This window comes from Bos mutus, chromosome 4, assembly GCF_027580195.1.
Source record: "Bos mutus isolate GX-2022 chromosome 4, NWIPB_WYAK_1.1, whole genome shotgun sequence".
Lineage (NCBI taxonomy): Eukaryota > Metazoa > Chordata > Mammalia > Artiodactyla > Bovidae > Bos > Bos mutus.
The window spans coordinates 62,488,476-62,506,480 of record NC_091620.1 but is presented as its reverse complement, the minus strand read 5'-3'; the positions used below and the strand labels follow the sequence as shown (position 1 = coordinate 62,506,480).

The 18,005-nt window shown below is 42.6% G+C and overlaps 1 protein-coding gene across 2 annotated transcripts in view; it reads left to right on the top strand.

Moving 5' to 3' along the window:
* DOCK4 (dedicator of cytokinesis 4) overlaps nt 1-15,202 on the top strand; it is a 479,395-nt gene extending 464,193 nt beyond the window's left edge. The window contains exons 44-52 of one of the 2 annotated variants that reach the window (XM_070369554.1): nt 61-180; nt 529-650; nt 980-1,046; nt 2,112-2,193; nt 2,326-2,435; nt 4,942-5,014; nt 6,742-6,855; nt 9,514-9,575; nt 12,570-15,202. In XM_070369554.1, coding sequence (XP_070225655.1) covers nt 61-180; nt 529-650; nt 980-1,046; nt 2,112-2,193; nt 2,326-2,435; nt 4,942-5,014; nt 6,742-6,855; nt 9,514-9,575; nt 12,570-13,013 — 1,194 coding nt within the window. In that variant the 3' untranslated portion in view covers nt 13,014-15,202. Of the gene's footprint in view, nt 1-60; nt 181-528; nt 651-979; nt 1,101-2,111; nt 2,194-2,325; nt 2,436-4,941; nt 5,015-6,741; nt 6,856-9,513; nt 9,576-12,569 lie in introns of both variants that reach the window. The other variant, XM_070369552.1, reaches the window with a different exon arrangement.
* Nucleotides 15,203-18,005: the final 2,803 nt, after the last annotated feature.

Below are 18,005 nucleotides of genomic sequence, written 5' to 3'. Positions count from 1 at the left end.
CAGCAGGCACTTAAGGTGGTACTCACTGATGCGGATTTTTTTCCTTCTATTACTCTCAAGGCACAGATTTTGGAATTTGGCTTGGCTGTGCACGAGAAGTTTGTGCCTCAGGATATGAGACCCCTTCACAAGAAGCTGGTCGACCAGTTCTTTGTGATGAAGTCCAGCTTGGGGATCCAGGTGTGTACACAAAGGGTCCACCAGGGGGCAGTCTGACTTCTACCATCTGCTTTTTGTTAGAGGGACCATGAAGTATGCAATAGTGACATCTTTTGGTGTGTCTGCCAAACTGCACCAAAATTTTACCAGAGAGCCCTCAAGTATTAAAATTGCATTAACTTCGGTTTGCCACACTTAACTTTCGTGAAAACAAAAAAGTAAATGAGGGAAGGCTTAATGACTTACATTCCTAAGCGCATGTATAAAGGTTTTATGACCATCAGAATGCACTAGTATAGCACAGCACCTCTTGAGTGATTCTGCCCTTACCATTACAATTCTGAAATATTTTCTTTACTACCTGTTTAGGAATTCTCTGCTTGTATACAAGCCAGTCCAGTCCATTTTCCTAATGGAAGCCCTCGTGTGTGTAGAAACTCAGCACCTGCTTCCATGAGCCCAGATGGTACCAGGGTAATTCCTCGACGCAGGTAAGTCATATTCTGAATTATCTGACAATTTGGCATTCCCACAAGATGATCCGGAACGATTCTCTCGTTCTTTATGGCACAATTTGTCAAATACGCGGTTTCTTAATGAAATAAGTAACCCTAGAGGCAGCTGCAGACATCTGCCACTGGTGAAACAGCAACAGCATGAGAAATAAACTCAGACGTTTGATCACATTGAGGCAAATGGGAGGCGACAAAATGGGATGTATATATTTTTTTCCCCTTTGGTTTTTATACCATGCCAGCATGTGATAAAGTGCAATGTAGAGACTGAGTTAACGACCATTTCTTTTTCTCCCTGAAAACAGCCCATTAAGCTACCCAGCTGTCAACCGATACTCTTCCTCCTCACTGTCCTCACAAGCGTCTGCTGAAGTAAGCAATATTACAGGGCAATCAGAAAGCTCTGATGAAGTCTTTAACATGCAGGTACTTGATCAGCTGTTTTCTTTTTGTCTGGTCCTGTTTATTCCCTTTCTGTCTCAATCATGAGTGTTTCCATTCACTCTGCTGTGCTTAGGAACAGACCTACGAGCGAGAATTTGACCTAAGGACAAACCTTTACACACCTGTATTGCTTTATTGGTTCCTGGAGTCTGCAAAGCTGATTCTCTCAAAGCTGCCCCGGCCACTCTAGGAAGACCTGAGCCAGCGGTGGGCAAGCCCGGCCAGGCCCTACGAGGGGAACTTGGAGCTCTGCCTCTGAGTCAGGTCTTCAGGCGGGTGTCCTGGAGCTTGTCACCACCGACCAGCTGCCTCTTAGCGTTGCTAAGTGTTTTGTTCTTTTCCTTAAGAAGATATGGTTTAGGGGCCCATTCTAAGATTTCTCTACTAATTTTTTTATCATGGGAAATTTCCAACATATACCTGTTTACTAAAGAAAAATAGAGGTTTTTAGGGATTTAAGTGTCAGTGTAACCCTTGCAACAAAAATTTGTGTTTAGATACAGCTAACAGGACATTGATAATCACTAGGTAAGACTCAGCTGAAATTTTCCTCACCTCTGTCTTTGGAAAGGGGGCATAATACATATTGCCAAATTCACGCTTTGAACATACGACGTTGGAGAAAAGGCACAGGCGTGTTCTCTGCCGTTTAGAGGCACTCACCTGTTTACCTGCTGGAGGCTGGGAGCCTTTCTGCTCGTGCTGTAGTCAGGGAGCCGCTGCTGACTGGTCTTTAGTCGTAGGCTGTATGGAGCTGAATTGAACACAAAGGCATTCCTTTGGCAGGTGTCAAAAAATCTCAGTTTTTAAAATTAATTCAGACAGGCATCCTTATTGGTCTGAGTTAGTGAGACTTTTCCATAATTCTTAATGGGCTTTTTTTTTTTTTTTTTGCTACTTTGGGAAAAAAAAAAAAAGTGATTTTGTTTCAAATGTGTCAGTGTAGTCTGCAGCCTTTAAGCCCTGTCTGATAACAGCTCTTGTGTTTTCCAGCCAAGTCCATCTACCTCAAGCTTGAGTTCTACTCACTCCGCCTCACCTAATGTGACAAGTTCTGCTCCCTCGAGTGCCAGAGGTCAGTGCCAAGGTGTGGGGTGACTGAGGGTGCCCAGAGGACCTTCCAGCCTCCCGCAGGCTCAGGCTTTCTCCTCCAAATGGTCCCAGCTCACCACCACCCTGACAAGCCTCTCTTTCCATCTCTTCCCAGCTTCTCCTTTGTTGTCCGACAAACACAAACATTCCAGAGAAAACTCTTGCCTGTCCCCAAGAGAGCGGCCATGCAGTGCCATCTATCCGACACCTGTGGAACCTTCTCAGGTAGTGTTTGTGGGATGGAAATTCTAGGAAACAAGGAAAAGTCTGGATGTTACTTATAGGGCTGCAGAAAGTCATGGTAGCTGCCAGAGACCACCAGATGGGCCGTGTTGACAAGTCCAGCTGGGTGAAGTCCACCTCGGCCCCAGGCCTGTTGTTAGGAATTTCTGTGTGAACTGTCGAATCTGACGTGGATACCTGGTGGTTGCCTGAGCAGTAAAGCTGAGAGAGAATTGGGAAATGATTTTTCCCACTTTGATCTATTTTGTTGCTGCCACTTGAACATTAAGAGAGGTCATGGGTGAATGAGTTAGGGGCGGGGTGTCTGTTTGCATGTGTCTGTAGCAGAAATTTGGAGGAACTCCTTGTACTTCATGTTAGGTCGCTTCAGTCATGTCTGATTCTTTGTGATCCCATGGACAGGAGCCCACCAGGCTCCTCTGTCTGTGGGATTCTCTAGGCAAGAATACTGGAGTGGGTTACCATGCCCTCCTCCAGGGGATCTTCCCAACCCAGGGTTTGAACCCATATCTCTTATGCCTCCTGCATTGGCAGGCAGGTTCTTTACCACTGGCACCACCTGGGTCTGCTTGCATGTGTCTGTAGCAGAAATTTGAAGGAACTTCTTACATTAGCCAAAGATCCTTGAGGAGAAGCATGGCTGCCACGGATTGCTTACCGAGGTATCCAAGAGTGAAGACGGTGTCTTTTTGCCTCTGCTATTCTTAAATGCACTGAGGAGGGAGTGGCTAAACCCTGGGGCCTCCCCGCAGCCCTCTCCACCCCACTCAGACCTGCTCTGCAGTGATCTCTCTCAGCCTCAGTGACTACAGGGCCAACATTTTGACCCTCTCGGCCCTTTAAGCACTTTGAGGCGGGGTTTCAAAGGTAAAGATTCCTACGGAGCCCTGCATTTTATCGATTATTTGTGGATAACTCAGGAGCAGAGAATAATCGTTATTTATCCTCCAGCTCATTTTCTGTTTTTCCACACCATCCTGGCAGAAGGCTGCAGTTGCATCTGAAAATGGATGAGAATGAGGGGGATTTGTCTGGATTGGTTTCTCTCTGCTGATTGTGTGATCTTCCCAAAAGTTCCAGGATACCCCATCCACACAGCACTGACATGTTGCAGAAACTGTACCCGAGTGCATTTTCCTGAACCACCTGACTGGTTTAATCTCCCCTTGTCACGACTTTCAGTTTGTTTCCTCTGCTCCTGGAGAGCAGGTCACCAGCGTGGGGGACTCTGAAAGACCTCCTGATTAGCCTTTCAAATTTTCTGCTTTTGGTAAAATTTGAAGAAGTGTGTGTTGCCAAAATTTCCATAATGCACATTCCTCTGGTGTATCTACTTTTGAGGACTTGGTGCCTTTTGTTTAATATATTAGGTAGAACTATGTAAAACTGGCATTTTTGTGGGTTAAAAATTGCAACATACTAACCATTTCATATGTTTTAACCTAATCTAGGATTTAAAATGTAAAGTTCATTGACTAGAGATTTTTTGAGCTAATATTTCTTCTTTCTTACTCGCATTTTATATTGCCAGTCTAGCATCTGTATTTCTAAAGAGCACTGTAGCTTAACTGCTACTTACTGTTTATTCTTTCCATATTTTGTTACAAAAATTTATTTGCCAGTTATATTGGGTTGGCCAAAAAGTTCATTTGAGGATGGTATGGAAAAACCCAAACGAACTTTTTGGCCAACCCAATATTTGAAATCCTGTATAGACTTTTAATGGAGAAGGCAATGGCATCCCACTCCAGTACTCTTGCCTGGAAAATCCCATGGATGGAGGAGCCTGGTAGGCTGCAGACCATGGGGTCGCTAAGAGTTGGACAAGACTGAGCGACTTCCCTTTCACTTTTCACTTTCATGCATTGGAGAAGGAAATGGCAACCCACTGCAGTGTTCTTGCCTGGAGAATCCCAGGGACGGGGGATCCTGGTGGTCTGCCATCTATGGGGTCGCACAGAGTCGGACACGACTAAAATGACTTAGCAGCATAGACTTTTAAAACACCATTTAGAAACACTGTTTAAAACCTAAGGGTCTTCTCCTTTTTTTCCCTTAAATATAATTGAGTCATTATTGAACAATAATTCAGTAATGATAAGCCAATCATCAACAATGTTAAGCCAGTAATGTTTTATATGGCTTATTTTGGCATATGAAACATTTTTTAAAAACAAAAGGTTCAGTAAGGGCTTCCCAGGTGTCACTAGAAGTAAAGAACCCACCTGCCAATGCAGGAGACACAAGAGCTGTGGGTTAGATCCCTGGGTTGGGAAGACTCCCTGGAGTAGGGAATGGTAACACACTCCAGCATTCTTGCCTGGAAAATTCCATGAACAGAAGAGCCTGATGGGTCCAGAGGGTCGCAGAGAGTCGGACACAACTGAGCACTAGCATACACCATTCAGTTATAAAATAATCATCTCGTTTTCTAGATCTCACCTGTCAGTATCTTGCACCATAAAAATAGATTCTTGTGCCTTTCCAGAGGCTCCTGTTTAATCACATTGGAGATGGAGCCTTGCCACGCAGTGACCCCAATCTTTCTGCTCCTGAGAAAGGTGGGTATGAAGCCAGCATCTTCGGCAGTCGTGGAAAGTTTAAGAGTGTGTTCTGGCTTCATTTCCTCCAGCCGCCCGTGTGTCCCTGTGGAAGGCAGATGTGCAGACCTTTAATGATCAGGACTGATCTTGTCTTTAGGGGATAGATGGAAGATAGTTATTTCTAATACATTCTTCACAAACTGTTTTCTTGTAGGATTTAACAGCAGAATCTGAGCAAGGTAGGGACTCCTGTTTAATGACTTTTGGTGTCATTCAGTGAGTCAGGGAGGCAATCCCTGTGCTACCTGAAACAAAGTGGCCAATTAGGCTACTTGTTCAACACAAGGAAAGTAAGCACCTTCCCAGATGGATCCTCGGTCCCACTTTGTGTCTGCCTTACCAAGCTCATTCAGTCAGCTCACCTGTTGCTTGTGGGTGACTCAGATGCTATTGAAAATTTGCAATCCAGTGCATAATGGAGTGTGCCCTGCCTCAAGGTCACATGAAAAATGAGAAACCAACATATGCATAGCAGTTAATAGCCAATTAGCATGGGTCTGTGCAACACAGCCGAGGAAGAAGAGTGGATTAAATGTGACTTCCTCAGCTAGGGGGATGGGGGCTAACAGCAAGGCACTCGTTCACCTTCCGGAGTCAGCCTCAAAAATCAGAGCAGTCCCCAAGCCAGCAAATTAACAGTCACTAATGACATATCCCTGTAAAGTGCATTTTAATTGTCCCCATTAAGATCTCGACTGCACTGTCATTTGAGTACACCAATACATTAAAACTTTCCTCGGGAGATAGGAATCAGCAAGACTGTAGCCTAAATTACTTTAAAACACACATTTTGCTTTACAGCTACAAATAAAATATTGATCTTTGTCTGGATAACTTAGAATTGTGATCATTTTCTCACCTCTTCTACCAAAGAAAACCCACAAAGCACCTTTTAAAGGACGAGAAGAAAAGTTTTTTACGAGTGGTGGTTCCATCCAATTAAAGTGGTAATATAATCATAAAATGTTGAAATTCTGGCTATGTCCACCAGGTGGCAGTGTCTGCTCAGTGAGCAAGAGACTGGCACTCTAAAGGCTTGATTTTGTAAACCTCCCCTCAGAGCAGCTATTTATAACCTTGTATGTCTTGCCCTTGTTCCTGAGGGGGTTGTTCCATATTTCAGCATCTTACTGAAGTGTGGAGCAGGTAGATTACAAAAAAGGAATAATACTGTCAGCATTCCAAATTATTTTTTTAGGACGTTCTCCACTGTAGCCCTTTGACTTGAGGAACAAGGGCCAACAGGATGGTGTGGTGTGGCTATTCCTTGCCAGTAATTCTGCCAGGCATTGGAGATATTAGCATCCACTGCCTTCCCCCTTTTAGGGTGCTATTTGCCCAGAAAATTCCACTAAAAATCAAGTTTTAAAATAGTCGAGTGACTACATCTTCCATCTGTTATCCAGCATCTAAACACATTTGTAAATCTCAAGTTTCTACACTCTTTTGTCAAGATGTGTAGTTCTGACTGCTTGAGGGAAAAAGAGAGACACGCTATCACCCAATGAAATGTCAACTATAATTGTGAGATGGGCAATTAAATAAAGGGTTCACATTTAGGAAGTTTCCTTCTTATTATTTGTAATCCAGCTGATGTTTTCATTCTGGATAATTCTGACTTCTAAGACTGAGTGCTTGCAGGGTGATGTAGACCATGTGATTTTAGCTGTGTTATTCCCTTCCAGCTGTGAACCCCACCCCTAGCAGCTGGAGCCTGGACAGTGGGAAGGAAGCCAAGAACATGGCAGATGGTGGGAAGCTTATCTCTCCCCCCGTCCCTCCACGCCCCACACAGACTGGTGGGTATTTGAAGCATTTAACAGTAATTTTTATAAAAATAACTTTTATTGACTACTCCGACCTGAATTCCTCAGAAAGGTAGGCATTTGGTGTGTCCAAGGTAAAAACCTTAGTAGTAGCTACAGAATTCATCTGCGGTGTCCCCTTTTTTTCCTCAACTCTTGTTACACTAAGCCCACGAGTGCACCATTCCTAAACTGTAGAACATTCTTCTCCTAGGTATCATCCTCAGAATTGGGGCGGGGCACCCGAACCTTGCTGAACCACTAGCATTTTCTCTATCCTTCCCTTGAATCACCTCATTCTTATCAACCTCTGCTAACTCCAGCCACTTTCTGCAGGACTGATGCCCCAGCTTCAGGTTGTCCCTGAATAGGATTGACTAACTGTGATTTGGATAGGCTTGTGGAGAACAACTAACCAGTACCTTGCACCTACTGCTTAGACAAGACTGTATTCCAGGGTCGTCTTTCTCAAAGGCTTCATTCAAGGCTCTGCATCTCCTAGGGAGGTGGTTTAAGCAGCAGACTGGCTGAATCAGAATTATCTGGGCCAAAGCTCTAGAATCTGTGTTTTACCAAACCTTTCTAAATTTTGAGAACCACTGAAAATTATTCTCAAGAAACTTCCTTTCTGAGTTTATAACAGTAATGGGCCCCCTTTCCTCTTGAACAAGCCGTTGCTAGATGACCTGCATATGAGGGCAGTTTTTAAGAGAGGCTGTTGCACTTTACTAACTGTATCCTGTTGATGGGGAGAGCTTTTTCAACACTTCGCCTATATTTAGAGTCGTTTTGAAGCTTTACAAATACAACTAGCCTAAAGGCATGAGAGAATATGACGCTGTGTTTTTCATGGATTTTTCTGGATGGATCATCCATGTTTCGTTTGCTGCATTTTAACATCTTTCTAGCTTTTTTTTTTTTTAACCGAAGAAAGAAAAATGACTCTCTTTTTAAAATAAACTGTGCTACCCAGTTTGTTTTATACTTTCCAAAGCTAGAAGTTGCCAGTAGATTTGGAAAGACATGTGAGATCTTCAAACAGAACAAGAAAAAACTGTAGCCTTACTTGATAATATGCATTGCTAGGTCAGTGTGACCATGGAAGTTTAAAACTCACCACCCAGTGCTTGGTGTTTTATTCATGATGTTTGTACATTGAAGCGACCTCCAGTTTAAACCTGGTTGTGTCCATAAAGTTGGAAGCTTGAAAAGTGTTTTCTAAGGGACAATAATATTCATGGTATTTAGGTTCCTAGGCTAATTCTACCTTGTAGGCAAGGACAGGGATAGAACCGTTTTGGGTCTTTTCTGGAGAAATATCACTCTAAACATGCAGTGGATACAGGGGCTGCTGGGTAGTCCACAGTGATGGAGTCAGGGAATGCCTAAGTTGAGAGGAAGAGGGTCCCAGACAATAAAGATACCATTTCCCAATCAAGCTGTGCTTCTCTAGACGTCCATGCTCTTATGCTATACTTGACCCCCACAACTGATGGGCTAGGAGAACTAACTGGCAATGGAACATGGCATGTGCTGACAGCGTGCCCTAGCACGCACGATGGATCTGCACAACCCCGAGGGCAGGCCCGGCCACTCGGCCTAGTCCCTTAGGCCCAGAGCACGCAGGTGGCCGTAGCGCTCCCCGGTTACCCTGGCAGTGCTGCCTTCCCTTCTGCACTGATTGCTGTCATGGTCTGCCCTCGTGTCATCCTGTGTGGTCACTGCTGGCGGGATCTGTAACTGTCTCTCTTCCCTTTGGCCTTTCTGTAGTTTTCTTATGAGCTGCAAACCCCACTGTGACAGCTGGGAGGATGGCAGCTCATCACAGGGGTTGCTGCTGCAACCCCTGAGCCCACTGAAAACTCTGTAGGCAGACCTGGGAAATCTGGCTTACGCTCATGGGTTGACAGTGTCACGGTTGGCTGTAGTATATGTGGTTATGCTTTGGAGAGCTTGATTTGGTCCACAAGTGCACACACAGAGCAGTCATCACACTGGCCTTGTCCCAGATGTAGGGCTTGAAAATCTGGTGGGAGAAACAAAGAGAGGGTTCTTCTTACCTTAATGATGACGTCCGTAGGGTATCACCTCCTAGAGATAAAGGAAGTCCCAAGTACAGACATTTGGGAGAAAAATGGAAAACTTCTTACCCTTTATATGGATGTGGCCAAGGGTTTTCTGTCAATTTCAGGAATATTGCGGGGGGTGGGGTGGTGAAAGGGGAGACTGATGTCAGTACATTCCCAGGGACCTATTCTGAGCTGCCTGGGTGACCTGGGTCTTTCCATTCTTGCTCAGCCCAAAGCCTGCTCCCTGGCACCTCATGTGTAAAAGCACCTTTTGAAATAGACCAAGGGGCAGAGAAGCATCTGGGCTTTGAGGAAGTGGAAAGGACGCTGGACCAGTCACCTGGTTAAACCATCATGTGTGCTCTGGTGACTTTTCCCTGATTACCCATGTCTTGGAGCTGCCATCCTTTGTGGGGAATCCATTTTGGGTGGGCACCATTTAGACTCTCCACCCACGCCCCTCCCCCTTGCCTCGATCCTTGTGCACTGGATCATCTGTATGGGTTTGTACACACAGAGGGCTTTTTCAGGTAGTCAGTTATCTGGTTTTCTGAACTGAAATGCTCTCTCTGTCTCTTCACAGCTTCACCAGCAAGACACACGGCGTCAGTATCCCCCTCGCCTGCTGGGCGATCTCCACTGAAGGTACAGGCTCTTGTTTAGATGGGAGCTAGAAATTGGCTCCTTGCTACTTTTTCCCGTTACATCAATGAGGTGCTTTCATCTACAAAGACCAGGCAGAGAACATAGAAGGGGGAGAGGAAGATGGGCAAGAAAACAACATTAGACTTTCCCTTTGGGGAGTCTGCCGTTTCATTTCAGATTAGCAGCCTTTTTCTCCAAATGGTGGCAATGAGAATGTACAAACTAGAGTGAGAATATACACTGAATGAGAAAGAAATGGTCCCTAGGTATCTTCTAGGACATTTTCAGCCTTATCTTTTAGTTTAAGGCACATCAAAAACAAACACTTAAGTTGTAAAATAATCAAGATCTATTAAATATTCTCAAGTGCCTTTTTCATCAGTCTTACTCATTTTGAAAAGGCCAAACCAAACTTTTTCTCTTTTAAGATATTTTAGCAAGGCTTTCATTTACATTAGAGATACATACTTGATCATGAGAAACAAGACAGTAAAATGAATTTTAAAATCTCTGGGAAACAAACTGGAAAGCTTTAAAGGTCAGACATTTATTTTTATTTTTTTATTTTTTTTATTTAATTTTTAAACTTTACATAATTGTATTAGTTTTGCCAAATATCAAAATGAATCCACCACAGGTATACATGTGTTCCCCATCCTGAACCCTCCTCCCTCCCCATACCAAGGTCAGACATTTAATATGAAGACATAGGCTAGTTAACATCTCTTAAACATACAAAATTCCTCATGAAGGTAAAGAATAATATTTAGTCTCTATCCAAATTGAATCAGACTGGCTGCAAGGATTGTTGGTGCATTCAGAGGTAGGTGTTCAGAGCTGCTACACCAGAGGCTTAAAGATGAAGTGACTGCGACTGTGGAAAGAATGATTTGTACCTGAATGACTTAGGATTTGCATGCTGTGTTTCCTTTTTGTTGATGAGACATTTCTAACTAATGTAAAAGAAAGAGAGAAATCAGCTTCTGCAAACACATAGGTGCAGATTGTGATCCTGTGCATCTGTGGTACTCAGGATTGTTGCTGGTAGAAATTGAGACTCTGGAAGGAAACCTCCCCTCCCCCGCCCTCCCTTGCAGTGGAGAAAATTGCAAAAAAAAATTTTTTTAAGCGTGATTTGCATTGCTGACATTTCTGATGTCACAATTTGCTAGTGGGTGCAAATTATCTGCTGGTTTGGTTGTCATACTGCCATGCAGCTGTTAATCGTAAAGTGCAAGGGACTGTATTCACCCTGGGAGCCATAGACTGTTATCTTAATGTGATGGAAAGAAAGCAACATGGTGTTTCCGCATCGTTACATTTCCCCTTACTAGCAAAGAACCCCACATGTTGCTATGGGATTCACATATGCATTTTTAAACTTGATTTGCAAATTAGTAATCAGATAAAATTAGGAATTATTCTTTTTTAATAATAGAATCAAAGAGTTGAAAACATTCAAGTAGCCACCAAATAGTTAGCAAAGTGGTGTATACTCTTTTTTCCACAGACCTGCCTGTGTTCTTGCTGGCCGTAGGTAGCCTCGTAGCAGTGTCTACAAATCAGGCTTTGAAAAGATGAAACATTGTGTTGTAACTACAGGTGACATTAGAGGGCGTAGTGCTACCAAGTTACTGGCTTTGCTGTGCTTCAGTTCCGTTCACTCAGTTGGGTCTGACTCTGCAACCCCATGGACTACAGCACGCCAGGCTTCCTTATCCATCTACAACTCCCAAAGCTTGCTCAAACTCATGTCCATCAAGTCAGTGATGCCATCCAACCATCTCATCCTCCATCGTCCCCTTCTCTTGCTGTGCTTAGAATGCAGAAAACTCTTTTAAGAGTGTTTTTCAGCAATTAAATGAGGGAATTAACCCGTGGAGAAGACTCAGTTTACCTGCCCTATTTTGCACTTGAGGTCTAACTTTTAACAAAAAACACCAGTGAATTTGGATCTTTTAATTGGCCATTCTTGATCTGAGGCTCCTGATAAATGAAAGGATTTGTGTCTACCAGAATTCTCGTGTTTAAAAAGAGAGACCGAGGTAAAGTTAGGATAACATTTCTTGGTTTTATAGGCCATTATGTGATAAATGAGGAGGGGAAAAAAAAAAAAGGTCTGTGGTAAAATAAGTTTAGCAAACACTGGGCTGAACAAAGTCATTGAGGTTCCGTTATTGCCAGACTTTAATGAGCTAATAGGCTCTGAATGGACTCAAGGAGTACATAGGATGCAGTATCTCCCAGTAGAATCCTCTGTTCACAGAGCGCCGTTAGGGGAGAGGGAGAAAGAGTGGGGAGAGAGAATGTGTGTGTGTCACTCAGCCGCGTCTGATTCTTTTGTCATTCCATGGACTGTAGCCTGCCAGGCTCCTCTGTCCATGGGATTTCCCAGGCAAGAGTACTGGAGTGGGTTGCCACTTCCTTCTCCAGGGGATCTTGCCCACCCGGAGATGGAACCCAGGTCTCCTGCATTGCAGGCAGATTCTTTACCCTCTGAGCCACCAGGGAAGCCCAAAGGGAAGTGCAGATTTTGCTGCCAGTGAGAAGAGACAGTTAACAAATGAGGCCTCTGTGTGATGTGGTGGTAACGGTGGGTAACGGGCAGATTCAGGCCCCATCTAAAGGGCCAGCTCCCGCTCAGCAACAAGAGATTCTCTACCGAAAGAGAAAGTGACCCCTGTTGCTAGAACTTCCAGTGCTTAAAGAAATGCACATTTGGTGGGAAACCGCCCTATTTGACAAAATTAACAACTGAGGCTTTTAAAAACACTGCAGATGAAACGTCTGGTCTCTCAGGCTACATAGCCTGAGGGCTGCCAACCCGCGGCTTAAGCTTTTGAGTCTGGCAGGAGCTCAGAAGTCTCCAGGGCAGGGCCTGCCATGCCTTCCCCAAGGGTGTAGGAGAGAGGCTTCAGACTCTGGGTTTTGATGGGGGACACAGCAGAGCTCATCACCCTTTCGCTGACACTCTGCCGTTTCCCCTCCGCACAGGGCTCGGTGCAGTCCTTCACCCCCTCTCCCGTGGAGTACCACTCCCCAGGACTCATCTCCAACTCCCCCGTGCTGTCGGGCAGCTACAGCAGTGGGATTTCGTCCCTCAGCCGGTGTAGCACGTCAGAGACCTCAGGCTTCGAAAATCAGGTGAATGAACCGTCTGCGGCGCCGCTGGGGTCGGGGCCGGGCTACGGCGGCGGCGGGTCGGAGGAGCCGGTGCGCAAGGAGAGCAAGACGCCGCCGCCGTACAGCGTGTACGAGCGGACTCTGCGGCGCCCCGTGCCGCTACCTCACAGCCTCTCCATCCCCGTCACCGCCGAGCCGCCCGCCTTGCCCCCCAAGCCCCTGGCGGCGCGGTCGGGCCACCTGGAGAACGGGACCAGGAGGACGGACCCCGGCCCGCGGCCCAGGCCCCTGCCCCGGAAAGTCTCCCAGTTATAAGTCCCTTTTCTATTTCCCTGCCACGCATTCTTTGCCGTTTACAAGAGGTATGGTGAAAAGACATCTTTAGTGTAGGCACTTTAATAACTTAACTCAGATTTGTCTTTAGATGAATGGAATTTAAACTCGCTTAATAGAATGTTGCACAATATTAAAAGTTACTGATCCCCAGCGCCAGATGTCCCAAGTATGGCTGAATTTCATTACACCGTTTCTCGTTTGAAAGTGATAAATAGTGATAAAGCCTTCTTTTGTATCTTTTATGTTCACTTTTTTTTTTTACATAGTTTAATCTCAACCAGTAAAATATTGTCGAACAATACGAAGCGTGATAATGTTGTATACTTTTTACTGAATACTTGATACTTCATGAAAGCTTATTAAGTCAGTGCACATCCTGAGGCAGTGGTCCTTACTTTAGAAGACTTCTGTAAATAAGGTGAGATTTCTGACTCTTTCTATCAACAGACAAATGAATGCACATCACCATAATTAAAAGTTAAAGCAGGCTAGTGAGATACACACTAAAGGAGTTGCAAGGATTGGGACTGGAAGCGGTTTTGTTCTTGAAACATACGTCTTTAAGGTTGCTTTTGACCTTGACTGCTGTCTACATTCTTCAGAAGCTACTCTACCAGTTGGTTGGTAAACCGTTTAGTACCCTGACACCATGATATCTACTGTATTTCTTTTCAAGGTGCAATTTACTTCCAGAGTTCCAATCAGGTTGATGAAGCAAAAGACCCCAGGAGAAATGTTTACTTGAATCTTGTGCTTCCTTAGATAATTTCCACTACCCAATTTGTCATTGAAGAAGAAATGTTCGTGTATTAAGTAGGCACAAATTAATGTGTCCCATTAACAAGAATTCAGGAATCAATACAGGACAGTATTAAATCGATAGAGTAAATGAAGAAAAAAAGTAGAGAAAATATATTAGCATGATTAAATGGCAAAAGGACTTTGAAAAGGCAAGGGCATTAACTTTCAGTCCTGCACAAAATAAGAAATTCCTCACAACTCCATTGTTAGCAGTGGGGCTTGTCTTCTGAACTAATCCTGTTATCCTTTTGTTGAAGGAGGATGGCTGTAGACTGCTCTAGCTTGAACATTATGACATAGCATCTTAGATCTAGATAGGGATGCTAATGCCACAGTCATAGGAGTGTGAAGAGAGAAAAGCACCTTGTATGTAGTAATGTATTTTGTATCTTGTTTTCTTTACTGACTGTTTATAACACTCAACTGACAATAGATATGAACTGTATTTTAAATCATACTGTTGAATATTTTCCCTCTTTTGTTGGGAAGCTCATTTTAGTTTAACTGTGTTTGTTTTTGTTGATAGCTTACCCAGAAGGCAGTGACCACTTTTTTATATTCCCTTCGAAACCATTCAGCAGGTATATGCTGTTGAGACTGGTTATAGAGGTTTTCTATAATAAATGTTCAAGTATTTTTGTACATAACTGGTTAATTTTAATAAGAGATACCATTACATGTAAAAAATTAAAAATAAAAGCAAACTGTTGTGGATGCAGTATGATTGTTATAATTATGCCAAATACTTTATGTATGGAAAAAGAATATTTGTACATATGTGCTTTTAACAATAATTCTGCCATATTGACTACAGTTTTGAATGTCAGAAAAATTAATATATGTTAAAATATTTATGTTTAGTGAAAGTATTCTTAATAGAGAAAAGGAACATGAATTTTAGCTTTGTATCTTTCAAGTTTTTCAGTTGAAAATGTCTTGAACTAGCTTTTGCTTTTGATGATAACACTTTGTGTTTGTAATCACATCCTTAAGTATATATATATATCTATATATATAGGAAGATACATATTTCTGTTGCTTTAAAGAAGTAAAGCCTTCCTTCCATTTAAATAAGGTGACATGCTTAAGATAACAAAGCTCTGATTTCCTTTTCTTCTGTAATTTAATAGATTTCTTGACTAGTGCTTGGGCACAGTGTAAATCAGTGTTATTTGCTCTTGAATCCATTTTTACAAAAAAAAAAAATTGGGGCAATGAGCAGTCGATCATGTGCGTGTATTTCTGAAGCAGCTATATAGCAGAACATTTCAAGAGATTCTGTTAGCCCAGATGTTCATGTTGGTTGCTGCTGAACGGTAAATATTAAATAAAAGTACCTGATTAATCTTGGTATTTCTGTCTTTATTCCAGTCATAAGCATATCCTTACTTGAACAGAAGCTGTGTAAATAACTGCCAAATGTACAAAAGGAATAGTTGAGTGCTGCTTTTGCCAGCTGCACAGACTATCTGCATGCCTGCTTTCTCCCTGATGTTCGTGAAATGACAGGAAATACATTTAACACTGCAAAGTCCATGGACTACCAAATTTGCTAATAAAGCCTGGCTTTTAATTTTGTGAGCTGCATCTATGCTGTGTTAGACTTACAACATTTATGTCACTCAGTGCTAAGCAAACCACTGGCTAAAGCCTCTGTTCCATTCAATACCAAAACTCACTTAAAGGTCATTGTCAATGTCTTCCTGATTATTTCTCAACATTAAGTGATTTTAGAGCATTTGGGGAACATTTTCATCACCACTGAATCCACAAGTGTTTCGATTCTACAAGCTTAATTACAATAAGAATAGCTTCTTTCTCTGGTAGTCTTCTCTCTGGATTGATATTGATTGTTCTACAAAATACAACAAAGAAAATAACAAGCTACACAGCTTTGCCCTTATTTGATCTTTACACATTAAAAGATAGCTCTACCAGAATGTCTTCTTAGTTATTAACTGAAATAAACCTTGTCCTCATTACATAATACCATTTAAAAAAACTTGAAAATTTGACAGTCCCCTAGTATAACTATTATTTTTACATATTCCTTTTGTCTTTTCTCTATGCATATATTGCACACTTTCCCTACATTAAGTTCTGGTTCCCCAACATAATTATATAATTATGTATCCCAACATAAGTATCACAACCTGATTTATCGACAATACAGGGCTGAGTTCACTGCCCACTGAAATAACAGAGAATGTCACTTCAACAGAGCTTTGGCAGTATCTCAGAAGGGCAAGGGCAAGATCAGATTTTACTGAAATTCTGGAGTTTTGTTTAAGGTAGATCTTTGAAGGAGCAGGGCTTAAGACTAGGTACAGATCACGATATAATTATTGAGGATTGGTAAGAAACAGCAGTCTTAGGACATAACTGTTAGTTGATAATTTCTATTGACAACTTGATGAGTCTATTGACAAATTACATCGTAAAAATAAAGTTATTTACCCGGCAAAAAGACTCCTGGAAGAGTAAAGTTATACCAGCAAATATTGGAATATGGAGGTCATGTTCGTGTAAACTGTATGGACTAGGTGGTTTCAGTTTTCAACATGTATGTTTAACAGAGTCATAGTCACAGGGTGCTGGACAGACTACTCAGTTTGTTCTTGTTTAATGTTACCATACAGTAAGTATTTTCATATTTTACATGTACATAAAAAGCAAAGTATATATTCCCACCATTTACTTAGCCATTCCCCTATTACTGGACATGATATTATTTCCAGTTTTTCACCAATGCAAATAATACCATTGGCACATACAGCTTTTTCCATGTTTTAGATTAATTCCTTAACATGGAATCCAAGACTAAAATTGCAAAGGCAAGGGAAGGATGATTTTTGTTGTTATCTTGCATATTGGCAAATTATTTCTCAAAAGTATTGCAACAATTTTAATGCCACCAGCAATATTTTTCCAAGGTTGGATAGCAATGCCGTTATTTTTTTGCTATGTGGGAAGAAAATATTGCTGCTTTACCTAAAATTTGAGAAAATATTACTCCACTAATTAAGTATTGTACACAATTGTGTATAAGGAAGTTGATTATCTATAAAGAAAAGGAGAGAGAAAACAACATTAGAGTAACAGGCACTAACACTTAAGTATATCACCTACTGAAAATACTTCATCCCAGAGAAGGCACTTTAGATCCTCTGTTAGTATGGAATACTAGAAAACCCCCGACATTCTGAACACAAGTACCATCTCTTATCCAGTTTACCGCCCCACCCTTGCACCTCCCCCCCACCGCCCCCTGCATCTTTCACAACCAGTGAAGAAGCCAAAAACCTAGCAGTGAGGACACTGAACAGCCACAATAAACGTCACCATCAGCTGAGTGAAATGTCCCAAGAAGATGAGGCTGATGAAATGCTTGATGTGTTTGAACTTACTGACAGGAGATGAAACTTTTGTAAGACAGTTGAGGGGTGGTTGAGAGAAGTACCTAGAAATCTATGCAAGTCAAAGGGAAAGGAAAAAACTCCAGAGAGGACAGAAAAATGTTTAAATAAGTAAATGTAATTATAGTATACCAAGGAGTCACCTCTGCATATTTACATAGCCTTGGAAATGTAAAATATGTAACCCCAAATTATATTGGAAAGATGAGGGTAAGGAAGACGTGTGTATGTAGTGAAAGTGAGCGAAAGTTGTTCAGTTGTCTCCGACTCTTTGCAACCCCATGGAGTATACAGTCCATGGAATTCTCCAGGCCAGAATACTGGAGTGGGTAGCCTTTCCCTTCTCCAGGGGATCTTCCCAACCCAGGGATCAAACCTAGGTCTCCCACATTGCAGGTGGATTCTTCCTGCATTGCAGGCAGATTCTTTACCAGCTGAGCCACAAGGGAAGCCCAAGAATACTGGAGTCAGTAGCCTATCCGTTCTTCAGCAGATCTTCCCAACCCAGGGATCAAACCAAGGTCTCCTGCATTGCAGACGGATTCTTTACCAACTGAGCTATCAGGGAAACCTAAATGTGTAACCACCTTTAGTGGTAAGGAGGAAAAGTTCCCCTGACCTGCAGGGGGATCAAACCCGCAACCTTGGCATTATTAGCACCACGCTCTAACCAACTGAACTAATCGGCCATGACATGTATGTGGAGAATAACAAATTCTCTCATATAGGGATGTCAATCAGAAATGCCTAAAAT